The 13724-nt window shown below is 34.2% G+C and overlaps 1 protein-coding gene across 2 annotated transcripts in view; it reads left to right on the top strand.

Moving 5' to 3' along the window:
* The window catches only part of CDKAL1 (CDK5 regulatory subunit associated protein 1 like 1), a 647858-nt gene that overhangs the window by 351137 nt on the left and 282997 nt on the right, over positions 1-13724 (top strand). For both annotated transcript variants that reach the window (XM_051970620.1, XM_051970619.1), the window contains exon 10: positions 254-420. In XM_051970620.1, coding sequence (XP_051826580.1) covers positions 254-420 — 167 coding nt within the window. The remainder of the gene's footprint in view (positions 1-253; positions 421-13724) is intronic.

The raw sequence follows: 13724 nt of genomic DNA, 5'->3' as shown, positions 1-13724 counted from the left end.
TTGGTTGTGAACATTAATCACTCTACAGAACATGGTGATAATTTATAGCATTGTTGTAGCACTGTGATGTTCATAAAATGAACTTAATAACCCAAGGCTACCTCAAGGGATTAGCTGCATTTTCTCTGCAATTGAATATCAGGATTGGCTGCATAATAGTCTTGAGAGATACTGAATTAAAAAGAGTTAGCAGCTGTATCATAAAATAAACAGCTCAGCTACAGATTTGTTAATGATCTCCTTTTATTCACAGAGGGTGTCTGTGAGATATGGCTGACCAGTGAAGACACAGGGGCTTATGGCAGAGATATTGGCACCGACCTCCCTACACTGCTGTGGAAACTAGTTGAAGTGATTCCCGAGGGAGCTATGCTGAGAGTTGGCATGACAAATCCTCCCTATATTTTAGAGCATCTGGAGGTAAGGAAAAAGGAATCATTAGCATACTGACGCAGACATTAACCATTCAAGGCAATGTGGCATCCTTAGTACACTGGCAGAAGCTTCATACAAAACCTTTTTAGATTGTGTAGTCATAGGTTACCAGTTGGGAATTTAGGGAGTTCCTAATCCCTATTCACGATCCAACTGAATATTTTATTTTTTTGCTTCCTAAAAGTGGAGATTCAAGGTGGTGGTGTTTTTTTTTTTAATTAATCTTTTCTCCCACTTTTTTATTTGTTTTTTAGAGTTGCATAGCTTTATATGTGGTTTAGATCCCATACCTACATTTTGAGTTATCAAAAGAAGCTTCTAGTCATTTGAATTCATTTCATGATAAATGTTGTCTCCTCCATCAGAAAGGAATTTCCTTGAGTGCAAAGACTTTTCTTTTTTAGATACGTCCAACTTTAAGCACAGTGAGTTACTCATCTAGGAAAAGTTCTCTTAATTCATCTTCTAAAATCAGATGAATTATTGTTATAATTCAATAAGTAGTTATTGAATTTAATTTAAATGTTCACAAAACTACAGGGGAAGTTTTAAAAATAAAAAAACTTAATTGAAAATCTCATTTCTTGGATCATATTTTTCATTTATATAAGGCCTATGTGGCAATATGCTTTGTCTAAAATTGTATATTATTAGACAAGAAAGTACAGATCTGCCATTAAGGAATTAATAATCAAATATTTCTCTGCATTCAAGAAAATTCTCTGCATTAAAATTTCTTCAACATTTTAATTTAAGAGGAACAATTTTTCAGTTCTTTGAATCTTTGAAAATACCTGAAAGCAACTCCAGGAACAGGGGACAGGATAGTTCCTTTCTACATATCTGCCCTTTCTAGAAGTGTTGTTAACATACAGGGTATTGGACATGGTGGCTGGTCCTGATTGAACATGACAGTTTTTATCCATTTGTCATTCTCCGGTTTTTACATTTTAGTTAATAAGTGAATGGCTATTTGAATAGATAAAGTAAGTTTGGTTTTCATATCCATTATAACAGAAATAAAATTATTTTGGATCTGTCCATATATTTGTATCAGTTGCCAAGAAGAAGCTTAATAACTGTTGTGTGGTCAGTCCTATTTATATCATAGAAATATGATTAAATTAATATTCAGAGCATCTATAATTTTGACAGCACTGGAAACTCCCAAGTATGAGAACTCAGAAATTCTTTCACCACTACAACTTGAAATCCATCTGTGAGTTAGAAGTAGAAAATTCACAGGGACTTTCTTAAAACACTGCCATCTACTCAGTGTCCTCATTGATCTTCTTCAAATGTGAAGGACAAACAACAACTCTATGTTGTTAGCACTTTGCACAGTGCTTCTGCAAATATTAACTCATTTCATTCTCATAAAAATTCTGAGAAGCAGGTACTATTATTATCCTCATTTTATGGATGAGAAAGTAAGGCCTTGAGAGATTAAGTGATTTGTCCTATGACACATAGCTTTTGTGTAGCTGAGTCTGGATTTGAACTCAGGTCTTCCACTGGTTCACATAGCTCTCTCCGGTCCATTCCAACTTATACTAACATTTTCAATTTATTTCCTCCATCTTCCTTCAGCAGCAAATATATAAGGGCTGTGGTGGGCATAATCCATGATTAAAGCTTAGCATGATGTTTTTGGAGATTGGACAAGATTTTTAAAAAATTGAAGATAGGAAGTAGTATATATTTGAATAAGTTCACAAAGGGGACAAGATAGAAAAGGGATGAGAATGTAATCAATATAGGCATGACAGCCTGGGAAAGAACTGAAGTAAAGGAGAATTAGTTCACAAGAAGGATTAATAACAGAGTTAGGATTTGTAAGACATATGAAGAATTAGAGTGTTTGGAAATTTTTTTCAACATTTATACATATGGAAGTGGAATTTTATGGGTGATGGCAATGATTTTATGATTGACTGATTGGCATGTTAGACAATATCTGTCTCCATGCATCAAAATTTATCATTATAGCTTTTTTTTTCCCCCAAAGAAAAAATCTGAGGCAATTTTGTTGATATCAACAATGATTTTTTTTCCAAGATTTTCTGTGTTTTTAAAACTAACTACTTTCCAGTTCATGTCAACTTCAGATTTTCTCATATTGATAGGGAAAACTTTGACTCTTATAAGTCTTTTTGTCTTCAATATTTAACAAACGTTTTGGATTTTTAATAGTTAAAACAGTAAGGATCATATACATTGTCATTATGGTTCCACATCAGTGCTAATTTTCAAAGTTAAAGTATTAACCATCTGTCTTTATAGGAAGCACGTCCTTTTCTTTCCATATGCAGCTTGGGAAGATGTGGATTCAGTATTCACTATAATCAACTCTCCTACCACCAGCAATTCATTTCATAAGCAGTTCTTGGAAGAGTCAGAAACTGCCTTCAGTAGAAAATCAGTTTTAAGAGTATTATTGCCAAATATTAATCTTGTCATTATTGATGAAGATATTTGGTTTGTTAAAATGCCACTGATCTTTTTGTGGCCTGTTTAGCTTCTTCAGATTTTATAAGTACCCTTTGACCTTATTTCCCTGACCAACTATCTTAAAAATACCCATCATTTATCATAACTAGAACCAAGCAAGGACATATATATATATATCAGTGCAAATCCACCAATGTCTTGATGGATTCAAAAATTGAATTGGTGGACCATTCAAAAATTTTTTTAATTGAAGACTATAATATTATTAAATGAAAATCAGCAACCTAATTTTGCCTTTTTTCATCAATTTATTTCTTTTTTTAGTGCTTCAATCAGTATTCAGACACTATTAATTTCTTCTCTGAATATGAATAGTTTTTTTTTTTCATTATAAGTCCTTCAGGGTAGTTGTGGACATTGTATAGCTGAGAATAGCAAAGGCGTATACAACTGATCAGTTCAGAAGATTGTTATTACTTTGTTTACGTACATCTCATTTTGCTGAAGTTTATGGAAGACTTTTCACAATTTCTTTTTTTTTCTGAGAGCATCCTGTTCATCATTTCCCATAAAACAGTAATATTCCATGACAGTCCATACCTCAATTTATTCAGTCATCCCCAGTTGATGGGCATCCCCTCAATTTCCAATATTTTACCCTGAGACCTACTACAAATATTTTTGTACATATGGATCCTTTTCTTATTTTTTAAAAATATCTTTTGGGATTCATGCCTAATAGTGTATTGTTAAGTTAAAGGATGTTGCTGAATTTATAGAATTTTGGGGATGGATCATATTATATCTTTTGATTATTTATCAATTGAGGCATGGCTCTTATTTTTTATAAATTTGACTCAGTTCCTTTGAGAAATGAGGCTTTATCACTGAAACTTGCTTCAAAATTCTTTTTACTATTATTATTGCTAACTTTATTTTCCTACATTTATTCTATTCTTTCTCTCCTTTCACCCTGTCCATCCTCAAAAATGTTTTGCTACTGACTACTCCCTCCTCTAATATGCCCTCTCTTTTATTATCCTTCCCACTTCCAGCATTCCATTCCCCTCCTGTTTTCCTGCAGGGTAGGATAGTTTTTTTTTTTTTTTTTTTTTTAGGATAGTTTTCTATACCTATTTTGAATGTGTATCTTATTTTCTCTTTAAGCCAATTCCCGATGAGAGTAGGATTATATACGCACTCTCTTCGCGTCCACTGTAAAAACTTTTTCTTACTTCTTTTTTATGGCAGATAATTTACACCATTCCACTTCTTTTTCCCCCTTTTCCCAGTATATTCCTCTCTCACTTCCTTAATTTCATCATTTTTTTAGATATTATCTCTTCATATTAAATAATTTCATTTGACCAAAAATGAAAGGAGTTTTTAATTTACTAGGCTAGTATCTGAATAATCCCATTCTAATGGGATACTATTTACAGAAAACAAGTGATAGATATTTGTTAATAACTTATGAGAACTACTACTTTTTTGTGTATTAATCAAATTTGATGAGAATTTTACAGGGCTATACTACATTGTACACAGTAACAACAATATTGTGTGATGATCAAATATAAAAACTTGGTTCTTTTCAGTGATTCAGTGATCCAAGGCAATCCCAATAAACTTTGGATAGAAAACACCATCTACACCCAAAAGACAAGAAGTAGATTTCATGTAAATCAATACATGTTTTTTTTTAAAAAGTTATATCCATTGTTTCCCTTCCTTTCTATCCTTTTAGGTGTGTTAATATATTGATGTTTTAAAATATTCTTCCATTCCTCATTATGTCTATAGTTTCATTACTGTGAATATTCATTTCTGTAATGTTTTCACATACTGTTTCATAACTTGTTATGACCAAAACAATTCATTACCTAGTGGACAGCCTTCTGGTGATCAACCTTTCCAAAATTTGCTGTGTTAATCATCAAATGCAAGAGACAGAGTATATTGATGAGACGGTGTTTCAAGGTTTTGAAGATTGGAAACACTTCCCAGACAAATTTAATAGCTTTTACTATTACTGGCAAATGATATCTGGATATTCTCAAGTGTATCTGTCATTTTTGACAGGTTTCTCTTGTACTCATAACAATGACAGTCAGTCAGTAAATTATGTACTAAGTACCTACTATGTGCGTCATCAATAACTTTCCTCCTTTTTGGTATGGAGATATTCTTCTTTCAGTGTCTGCTTTAAGAAGGATCCTGTGCTTCATTGTTTAGAGGATCTTTTCCACATCTACCCCAGAACAAATTATGGTTCTAAAAGCATACATTAAGACTAGCAATATTTATTAATGTTTTAATGTGATCTTTTTGTTAAGCTTTGGTTTTAGAATACCAGTAAATCTCTTTAGTTAATCATCAAGTCTCTCCTTTTTGATATCATTCTGTTGTTCCATGTATCCTTCCTTGAAAAGAGGCTAAAGAATTTCTATTTATCATCTTCTTCCAGTCTGAAACATTCAGTCTCCCTATGTTCTAGGTTTATGCACATAAACATTTTACACTATTCAATCCAAACAAAAATTGAGTAGAAAGATTTCCAAAAGATAGATTAATTAATTTTCATTCTCCCATGGGAACCCTTTAGTTCAGGGTTGGGAAACCTTTTCCCCTTTCCCCAAGAGGCATTTGGATATTTTTAACACCATTCAAGGGCCTTACAAAATTATTAACTCCTAGAACTCAAGCAGGGGGAGGTAGTTGTACATAATTTTCAGTTCATGATCACCTGTGTTTGCCTCAGCAAATGATTTAGTGTCTCTTATACAACCTGCAAACCAGACATTCCTCATCCCAATTTTAGGTTGATGTTTTGCATTTTATATCATATGCTTATTAAGATGCTTTGGTTCTATTGCTCTTTAACTTGTAAGACATATTTAGTTCTATTTAGAAGATATGATAGTTGGTTTAAGGCTATAAAGAACCATAATGTTCTTATACTGTCTCATTGAAAACATGTTGGGTTTTTTTTTTTTTAATCATTGATATTTGTGTGTTGGTTGTTTTAAATATTGAAATCATTTTTCCACATTTATATTAAATATACTAGCATTCCAATGTATTTTAATCTCTTTTATATTTATGTTCATGTGCATATATATTATATATAAATCCATATATACATTTTTATATATATATACCCATGCATTGCATTAACAATCTATTAACAAATTTTCCTTTCTTTATATCTCTAGCACTTGGCGTAGTGAATTGCATATAATGAGTGCTTAATAAAAGCAGTTGGGATAGATTGAGTCAAAAGGTTGGATATAATTATTAAAAGTAGTATAAATGTTATATTGCTTTCTGGTGGTATATTCAATAACTATCCAGTCAATTATAATTTGTGCTTTCTATCCTTGATATTTCTTGGACCATTCTTTTGTGCTTTTCAACCAATATATTGTTTTCAAGTAAATATTTGTAAGCTGCTTTTTTGAGATACATGCTATGAATTCTTTATATGTCCCATAAATTCCCTTTTATTTAGAAAGAGTATTAGTATTTTCATCTTTTTGCTAGTAAACATGTGGTACCTTTTGTATAGAAAGGTAAGATTCATTAAAGAAAGTATGGTTATTTAAAAAAAAAAACATTCCTAGACATCAATAAGAACTTAAACAATAATACTTCTATTAGTCATATTCCCTCACTTGCAGAAGAACTGTGAAAGGATTTATAAATACAAAATTATTTATAGCATGCCTTTTTTAGTAACAGAAAACTGGAAACTAAGGGACTGACCATCTAGTAATGAATAAACAAAATATAGTATATAAATGCAATGGAATGTTACTGTGCTACAAGTAATGATGAAAAGAATAGTTTTAAGGCAACCTGGGAATATTTGTATGAATTGATGCATGGTAAAGTGAGTCAAATTAGAATAGTTTATACAAAACCAATAACATTATAAAAACTAAGAAATATGAATGCTGTTCAGAGACCTCATCATTGCAGTAACAACCATTATTCCAGAGGGTCCATAATGAAGCATGCTGTCTACCTCCCAAAAGAGAGGTGGTGGATTCCATATATGAAAGGATATATAATTTTTTTAGACATTGCTAGTGTGGGGCTTTATTTTGTTTGACTATATATGTTTATTGCAAGGGATTTCTTTATTTTTTTTCTTTGGGAGAGATGGAAGAGAAAGAAAATAGATTTTTGGTCATGAAAAAATTAGCTTAAAAACATTTAAAATATATATTAAAATATATGTCTTACCATTTGAAGGAAAATCATTTTGCTTTTGGGAAAAATATTTCTTCCTATCAAAATATTAAAGGAAATATAACTATGCAAGCTACTTGCTGTAAAATACAATTACTCCAAAAATAGATTATACCAGATTTTGCCTCCCTCTGCATCCCTCCAAAAAAATTCTCTTTTGTAGATGAACATAACAGAAAGTCAGATAGATTAAGAGGCTTACCTGTGATCACATGAGTTTTTAAGTACATGCTGAAGTATATGCAGGATGTGAGCAGAAGTCAGACAATTTTAAGCTGGACATATTGAGCAGGCTAATGTGACTGGAATTGAATATGTGGAGGAGAGTAATATGAAATATGACTGAAAGAAAAATAAGCTGAAGTCAGATTGGGAAGGTCTGCTTTTGGAGTCAAATAATCTTGTCTTCAAATCTCAGGTCTCCCACTTACTATCTTTGTGACTTTGGCAAAATAGTTTACTTCTTGATGCTAGAATTTCCTCATATAAATAGAATGTTACTATATAAAATAAGGGAGTGTGACTGAGTGATCTCAAAGATTATTTTTAACCCTGTAGCTGTCTTAATTTCGATGTATTCAAACCAATGTATTCAAACCAAAACATTCTCATCTTTTCCCCCAAGTTCTTTCTATTCCAAATTTTTCAGTTTATATCAGATATATCCTTATCCTCCCAGTCCCCCAAGCTCACAACCAGATTTAGCTCCTCATTATCTCTTGCCTCTCATATGCAATCTGTGGCCATCATCTTTCAGTTTCACCTTTTGCAACTTTTCTTTAGTATACCTTTTTCTCTGCTCTGGTATCCCATCACCTCTTTGCAAACCTCCTCATGCCTCTACTATTGCAATAATCTGCTGATGGCACTTCGTCCCATGAATCTCTTCTCAATCCAGTTTTTTTTTTCCATTCAGGATTTTTCCTTATGCTCAGTTCATGAAAAAGTAGTCTGAGGGTAAGGAAGAGCTTATATAGCCGCATGTGTCCCTGCCATCTTGGCTCCGCCCCCTTTATTTTTTATTTTTAATACATATTCTTTATGAATCATGTTGGGAGACAAAAATCAGAACAAAATTTAAAAAATCATGTCAGAGGGAAAAAAACAGGAAAAAGAAATGAACATATAGCATGTGTTGATTTACATTCAATCTCCACAGTTCTTTTTCTATCCAAAATTTATTTACTGGGATTGCCTTGAATCACTGAACCATTAAGAAGAACTAAGTCTTTCCTAGTTGATCATCACACAAGCTTGCTGTTATTGTGTACAGTGTATTCCTAGTTCTGCTTGTTTCACCCAGCATCAATTCATGTAAATTGTCCCAAGCCTTTCTAAAATCAGCTTATTCCTCATTTTTTTAATAGAACAATAATATTCCATTACCTCCATATATCAAACTTGTTCAGCCATTCCCCAGTTGATGGGCTTCTACTCAGTTTCCAGTTCCTTGTGCCTACAAAAAAGGCCGCTGCAAACATTTTTGACCATGTGGGTCCTTTTTCCTTTTTTATGATTTCTTTGGGATATCGACCCAGTAGAGACACTACTGGATCTAAGGGTATGCAAACTTGGATAACCCTTTGGTCATAGTTCCAAATTGCTCTCCAGAATGGTTGTATCATTTCACAACTCCACCAGCAATGTATTAGTGTCTCAGTTTTCCCACATCTCCTCTAACATTCGTTATCCTCTTTTCCTGTCATCTTAGCCAATCTGAGAGGTGTGTAAAGATACTTCAGAGTTGCCTTAATTTGCATTTCTCTAATCACTAATGATTTAGAGCTTTTTTTCATATGACTACACATGGCTTTAATTTCATCATCTGAAAATTGTCAGTTCAAATCCTTTGCCTGTTTATCAACTGGGGAATGATTTGTATTCTTATAAATTTGATACCACCATTCTTTATGTATTTTAGAAATGAGACCTTTATCAGAAATTTTCCTTTTTTTCTAATCAAATTAACCAAAGGTTTATCTATTTTGTTGGGTTTTTTCCTCATAAAACTAACTCTTAGTTTTATTAATTAGTTCAATAATTTTCTTGTTTCAATTTTATTAATCTCCCATTTCATAATTTCTAATTTGGTATTGAATTAGGGATTTTTAATTTGTTCTTTTTCTGTCTTTTTTAGTTGCATGCCCAATTCATTGATCTGCTGTTGATCTATTTTGTTCATTTAACTATTTAGAGATATAAAATTTTCCCTAAGAACTGCTTTGACTGCATTTCATAGGTTTTTGTATGTTGTCTGATCATTGTTATTCTCTTGGATGAAATAATGGATTGTTTCTATGATTTGTTATTTGATCCATTCATTCTTTAGAATTAGATTATTTAACTTCTGATTGGTTTTTAGTCTATCTTTCCCGGGCCCTTATCTCTTTTTAATTAGATCTGTTTTTACTTTTCATATATATGGGATTAAAATTGATATCCCTGCTTTTTTTTTTTTTTTTTTTTACTTCAGATGAAGTACCTTTTACTTTGTATGTGTCTCTCTGTGTCAAGTGTTTTTCTTGTTAACAACATTGTAGTATTCTCTTTTTTAATCCACTCTGCTATTCTCTTCTGTTTTATAGGAGCATTCATCCCATTCACTTTCATAGTTATGATTATCAGCTCTGTATTTCCCTCCATCCTTTTTTCTCCTCTGTATTTACTTTATGTATATAGCTTTTTATTTACAAGATATATATGCATGGTTGTTTCTTTAACATTGACAATTGACAAACCTTTTGTTCCAATTTTTCCTCCCCCAGATGGCAGGTAGATCAATACATGAATTGTTAAATATGTTAAAGTATATGTTAAATACAATATATGTATATATATCCATACAGTTATTTTGCTGCACAAGAAGAATTGGACTTTGAAATAATGTACAATTAACCTGTGAAAGAAATCAAAAATGCAAGTGGACAAAAACAGCGGGATTAGAAATGCTATGTAGTGGTTCATTTCCCAGAGTTTTTTTGCTGGGCATAGCTGATTCTATTCATTATTGAACAAGTGGAATTTATTTGGTTCATCTTATTGTTAAAGAGGGCCACCTCCATCAGAATTGATCATCATATAGTATTGCTGTTGAAGTATATGATGATCTTCCGGTCCTGCTCATTTCACTCAGCATCAGTTCATGTAAGTCTCTCCAGGCTTTTCTGAAATCCTCCTTCTGCTCATTTCTTACCTGTATTTATTTTATTCTTTCTTTCCAGCTTATCCTTAGGTTTTTATCAACCCTTCTCCTCTTCTCTTCCTTTTCCCCGAGTGTTTCTGCCCTCCCTTCTATCTAGCCCCTCCCTTTTCTTTTCCTCTCTCTCTTCTTTCTTTATAGACCTACCATGTTTCCCCGATAATAAGATACTGTCTTATTATTTTTTTGGACAGAAAACCCCAGAGGGCTTATTTTCAGGGGTGGGCTTATTTTAATGAACATTGACAGCAATTTTAATAAACAGGTAAATGTGAACAAAAAAAAAAGTACCTTTATTCAATAATGATCATGTCATCTTCCTCAACAACATCGTCATAAGTGTCCATACCCTGAATTCCGTCCTGGATGTCTTGCACCTCTATTTCCTTCAGAAGAAGTGGACCCAATCTGTCATGTCCAGCAATATAGCTCTCTTTAAATGAACATGTCTTGTCCAGGTAACCTGCTCGTAGTGCCTTGGCGACACAGCTGTCAGTAATTTTATCCCATGACTTCTTCACCCAAGTCACGACTTCTTGCAGACAGGGCTTCACAAAGTTTCCACGCTGATTTCTTTCCATTCTATTTTAATGTAGTCATTGACTTCCATGTGCAAATGGTCCTTGAATGGCTTGTTTATTGCAATATCAAGGGTCTGGAGATAGGCAGTCATTCCTGCAGGAAGCATTACTTGATCTATTCTTCTCTCTACAAGGAAATTTTTCATTTTTTTAGCGCGGTGAGTGCTGGCTGAATCCCAGATTATCAGACCTCTTTGGTTACCCCGCATAACAAGTGGCAGCATTAAATCAACCCACTTTCTTATAACAGCTTGTATACACCAGGCTTTTTTGGTTTCAAGAACGTAAATGCCTGATACACGTTCAATCTTATCTTTCTTGTCCTTACTGATGGTTAGAGGTGTGGTTTTCTTTCTATCCAAACAAATTGCCAAAACACAGGTGACCCGTGCACTTTCATAGCCAATGGTAGGAATGTAGATTGACGTTGCACCCCTGTGATGAATTGTAGTTTAAGATCCTTGTCCCATAAACACTGCAGTTTCATCCATAGCAATCATATTGCAGGTTTGGTATTTGGAAATGTCGATCCTAACAATAAAGGACTTGAATGCAAGTGCACGTTTAATAACTTCAGCATCTTCCAGCTTAAACAGTATTGTTGATCTTCTTAGGGATAGTTCATACCATTGAAGGAAACCGTCCAACCAGTGTTACGATGCTTTGAATCCTTCTGAGACCATTTCAAACTCTGGTGCCATTGAAAGGGCAAATGCTTGAATATCAGCCCTGTGCACAACCAAGGCCTTTGCTCTCCTGTCAGCAATCCATTCACCAATGAGGATCTCCAAGTCAGGATATGAGGGTTGCCGACCTGTTCCAGACCTGCGCTTTTTCCCTTTTCCCTCATCCTCCTGTTGATTGAGGTTATTATAATCTGCTCTCCATTTTCTGACCATTCGAAGAGCCAAAAGTTTTTCTTTACAGAAAACTGCAAGATTCTTGCCATGTGACTCCTCTATAATTGCTTTCTTGTACTCAACAGTATAGCTCTTCCTTTTTGTACTCATGTCTGGGGGTCAAAACAGACAGAATAATAAAATTATGACCATCAGTCCTTCTTTTCACTCCATCATGCCCCTCAATAATGTTTTAACCCCATCATGCTCCCTGAGTGCTCCTTCTATCCTCCATGATGTCCCCTGAGTTCTTCTTTTATCCTCCATCATGCCCCCCTGCGTTCTTCTTTTATCCTCCATCATGCCCCTTTTATCCTCCATCATGCTCCCTCACTCCCACTTACATACCGGGTTTTTATGTTGTCCTGCCTCAGCTCTCCTCTGCGGCACTGCTCTCAATGGCACCAGCAAGCAAATCACTGGGGAAGAACAGGATGACGCGCTCACTGCTGCAGCTCTGATTGGATGCAGCTCGGAGCACGGTGTGCATTTCACCCGGGGGGGGAGGGAGAGGGGACGGTGCATACAGAGGGTACCGTAATGTAGCGTGTAGCGCAGGGGATCACCTTCACTACAGCAGCAATCTCAATAGGGCTTATTTTCGGGGGAGGGCTTATTTTAGAGGAATCTTGCACAGTAAGGGGAGGGCTTATTTTCGGGATAGGTCTTATTATCGGGGAAACACGGTAAATACATTTCTATACCCAACTGAGTCATAGTTATTCTCTCTTTGAGACAAACTGATGAGATAAATTTCAGACAATGCCCATTTCCCTCCCTTCTTTCACTGCATTGTAGTAAGTCTTTTGCACCTCTTCATGTGATCTACTGGTCCCATTATACCTCCTCTTTCCTCTTTTTCTAGTACTGAACTTTTCCCACCCCTTAATGTTTTTTTTTTTTTTTTTTAATATCATTACATCAGAGTCCATTCACACCCCACATTCTCCATCCATGTGATGCTCTCCTCTGTCTGTCCTAGTGACAGATACAGTTCTCAAGAGTTATAGCTATTGTTTTCTCACCTAGGGATGCAAATAGTTTAACCTTTAAATTTGTGTGTGTGTATGTGTGTCTGTGTGTGTGTGTGTGTGTATATATATATTTCCCCTGTTTACCTTTCTATGTTCTCTTGTGTTTGAAGATTAAATTTTCTATTTAGTTCTATTTTTTTTTTCAGTAGAAATGATTGGAAATCTCTTACTTCATTGAAGCTCTATCTCCTCCCCTGAAAGATGAGCTTAGTCTCACCAGATAGTTAATTCTCGTTTGCCTTCCAGAATATGGTATTCTAAGCCCTTGGATCCTTTATCGTAGAAACTGGGAGATCCTCAGTAATTCTTAATGTTGTTCCTTGACATTTGAATTGTTTTTGTCTGGGAGCTTGCAGTATTTTTCCCTCGATTTTGTATTTCTGGAGTTTGCAACAATGTTTTTCGGAATTTTCCTTGTAGGATCTGTTTCCAGACATGATTGATTTCAATGACTATTTAACCCCTCTGTTTCTAGAATCTCAATGCAGTTTTCCTTGATGATCTCTTGAAGAATGCTATCCAGGCTTTTATTTATTTTTTTTTTTCATTTTTGGTCATGGCCTTCAAGTAGGCCAATAATTTTTAAACTGTCTCTTCTGCATCTATTTTCCATGTCATCTGTTTTGCTACTGAGATATTTTAGTTTGTTTGACTGATTCTTGGATATCTCATGGAAGCTAATAACTCTATTTTCGTTTTTAATGTGATTGTCTTCGTTTAGCTTTTGTATCTCTTTTTCCATTTCATTCTACTTCTGAAGGTGGTGTTTACCTGAGTGCATTTTTTTTTTTTTTTTTTTTTGCATTTGGCCAATAGTATATTTTAAGGAATCACCTTCCTTTTCCATGCTGTTGACTCTCTCTTGCATACT

Source organism: Antechinus flavipes, chromosome 1 (assembly GCF_016432865.1).
Source record: "Antechinus flavipes isolate AdamAnt ecotype Samford, QLD, Australia chromosome 1, AdamAnt_v2, whole genome shotgun sequence".
Classification (NCBI taxonomy): domain Eukaryota; kingdom Metazoa; phylum Chordata; class Mammalia; order Dasyuromorphia; family Dasyuridae; genus Antechinus; species Antechinus flavipes.
Note: the sequence above shows the minus strand (reverse complement) of the source record. Positions and strands in the feature narration are given on the sequence as shown.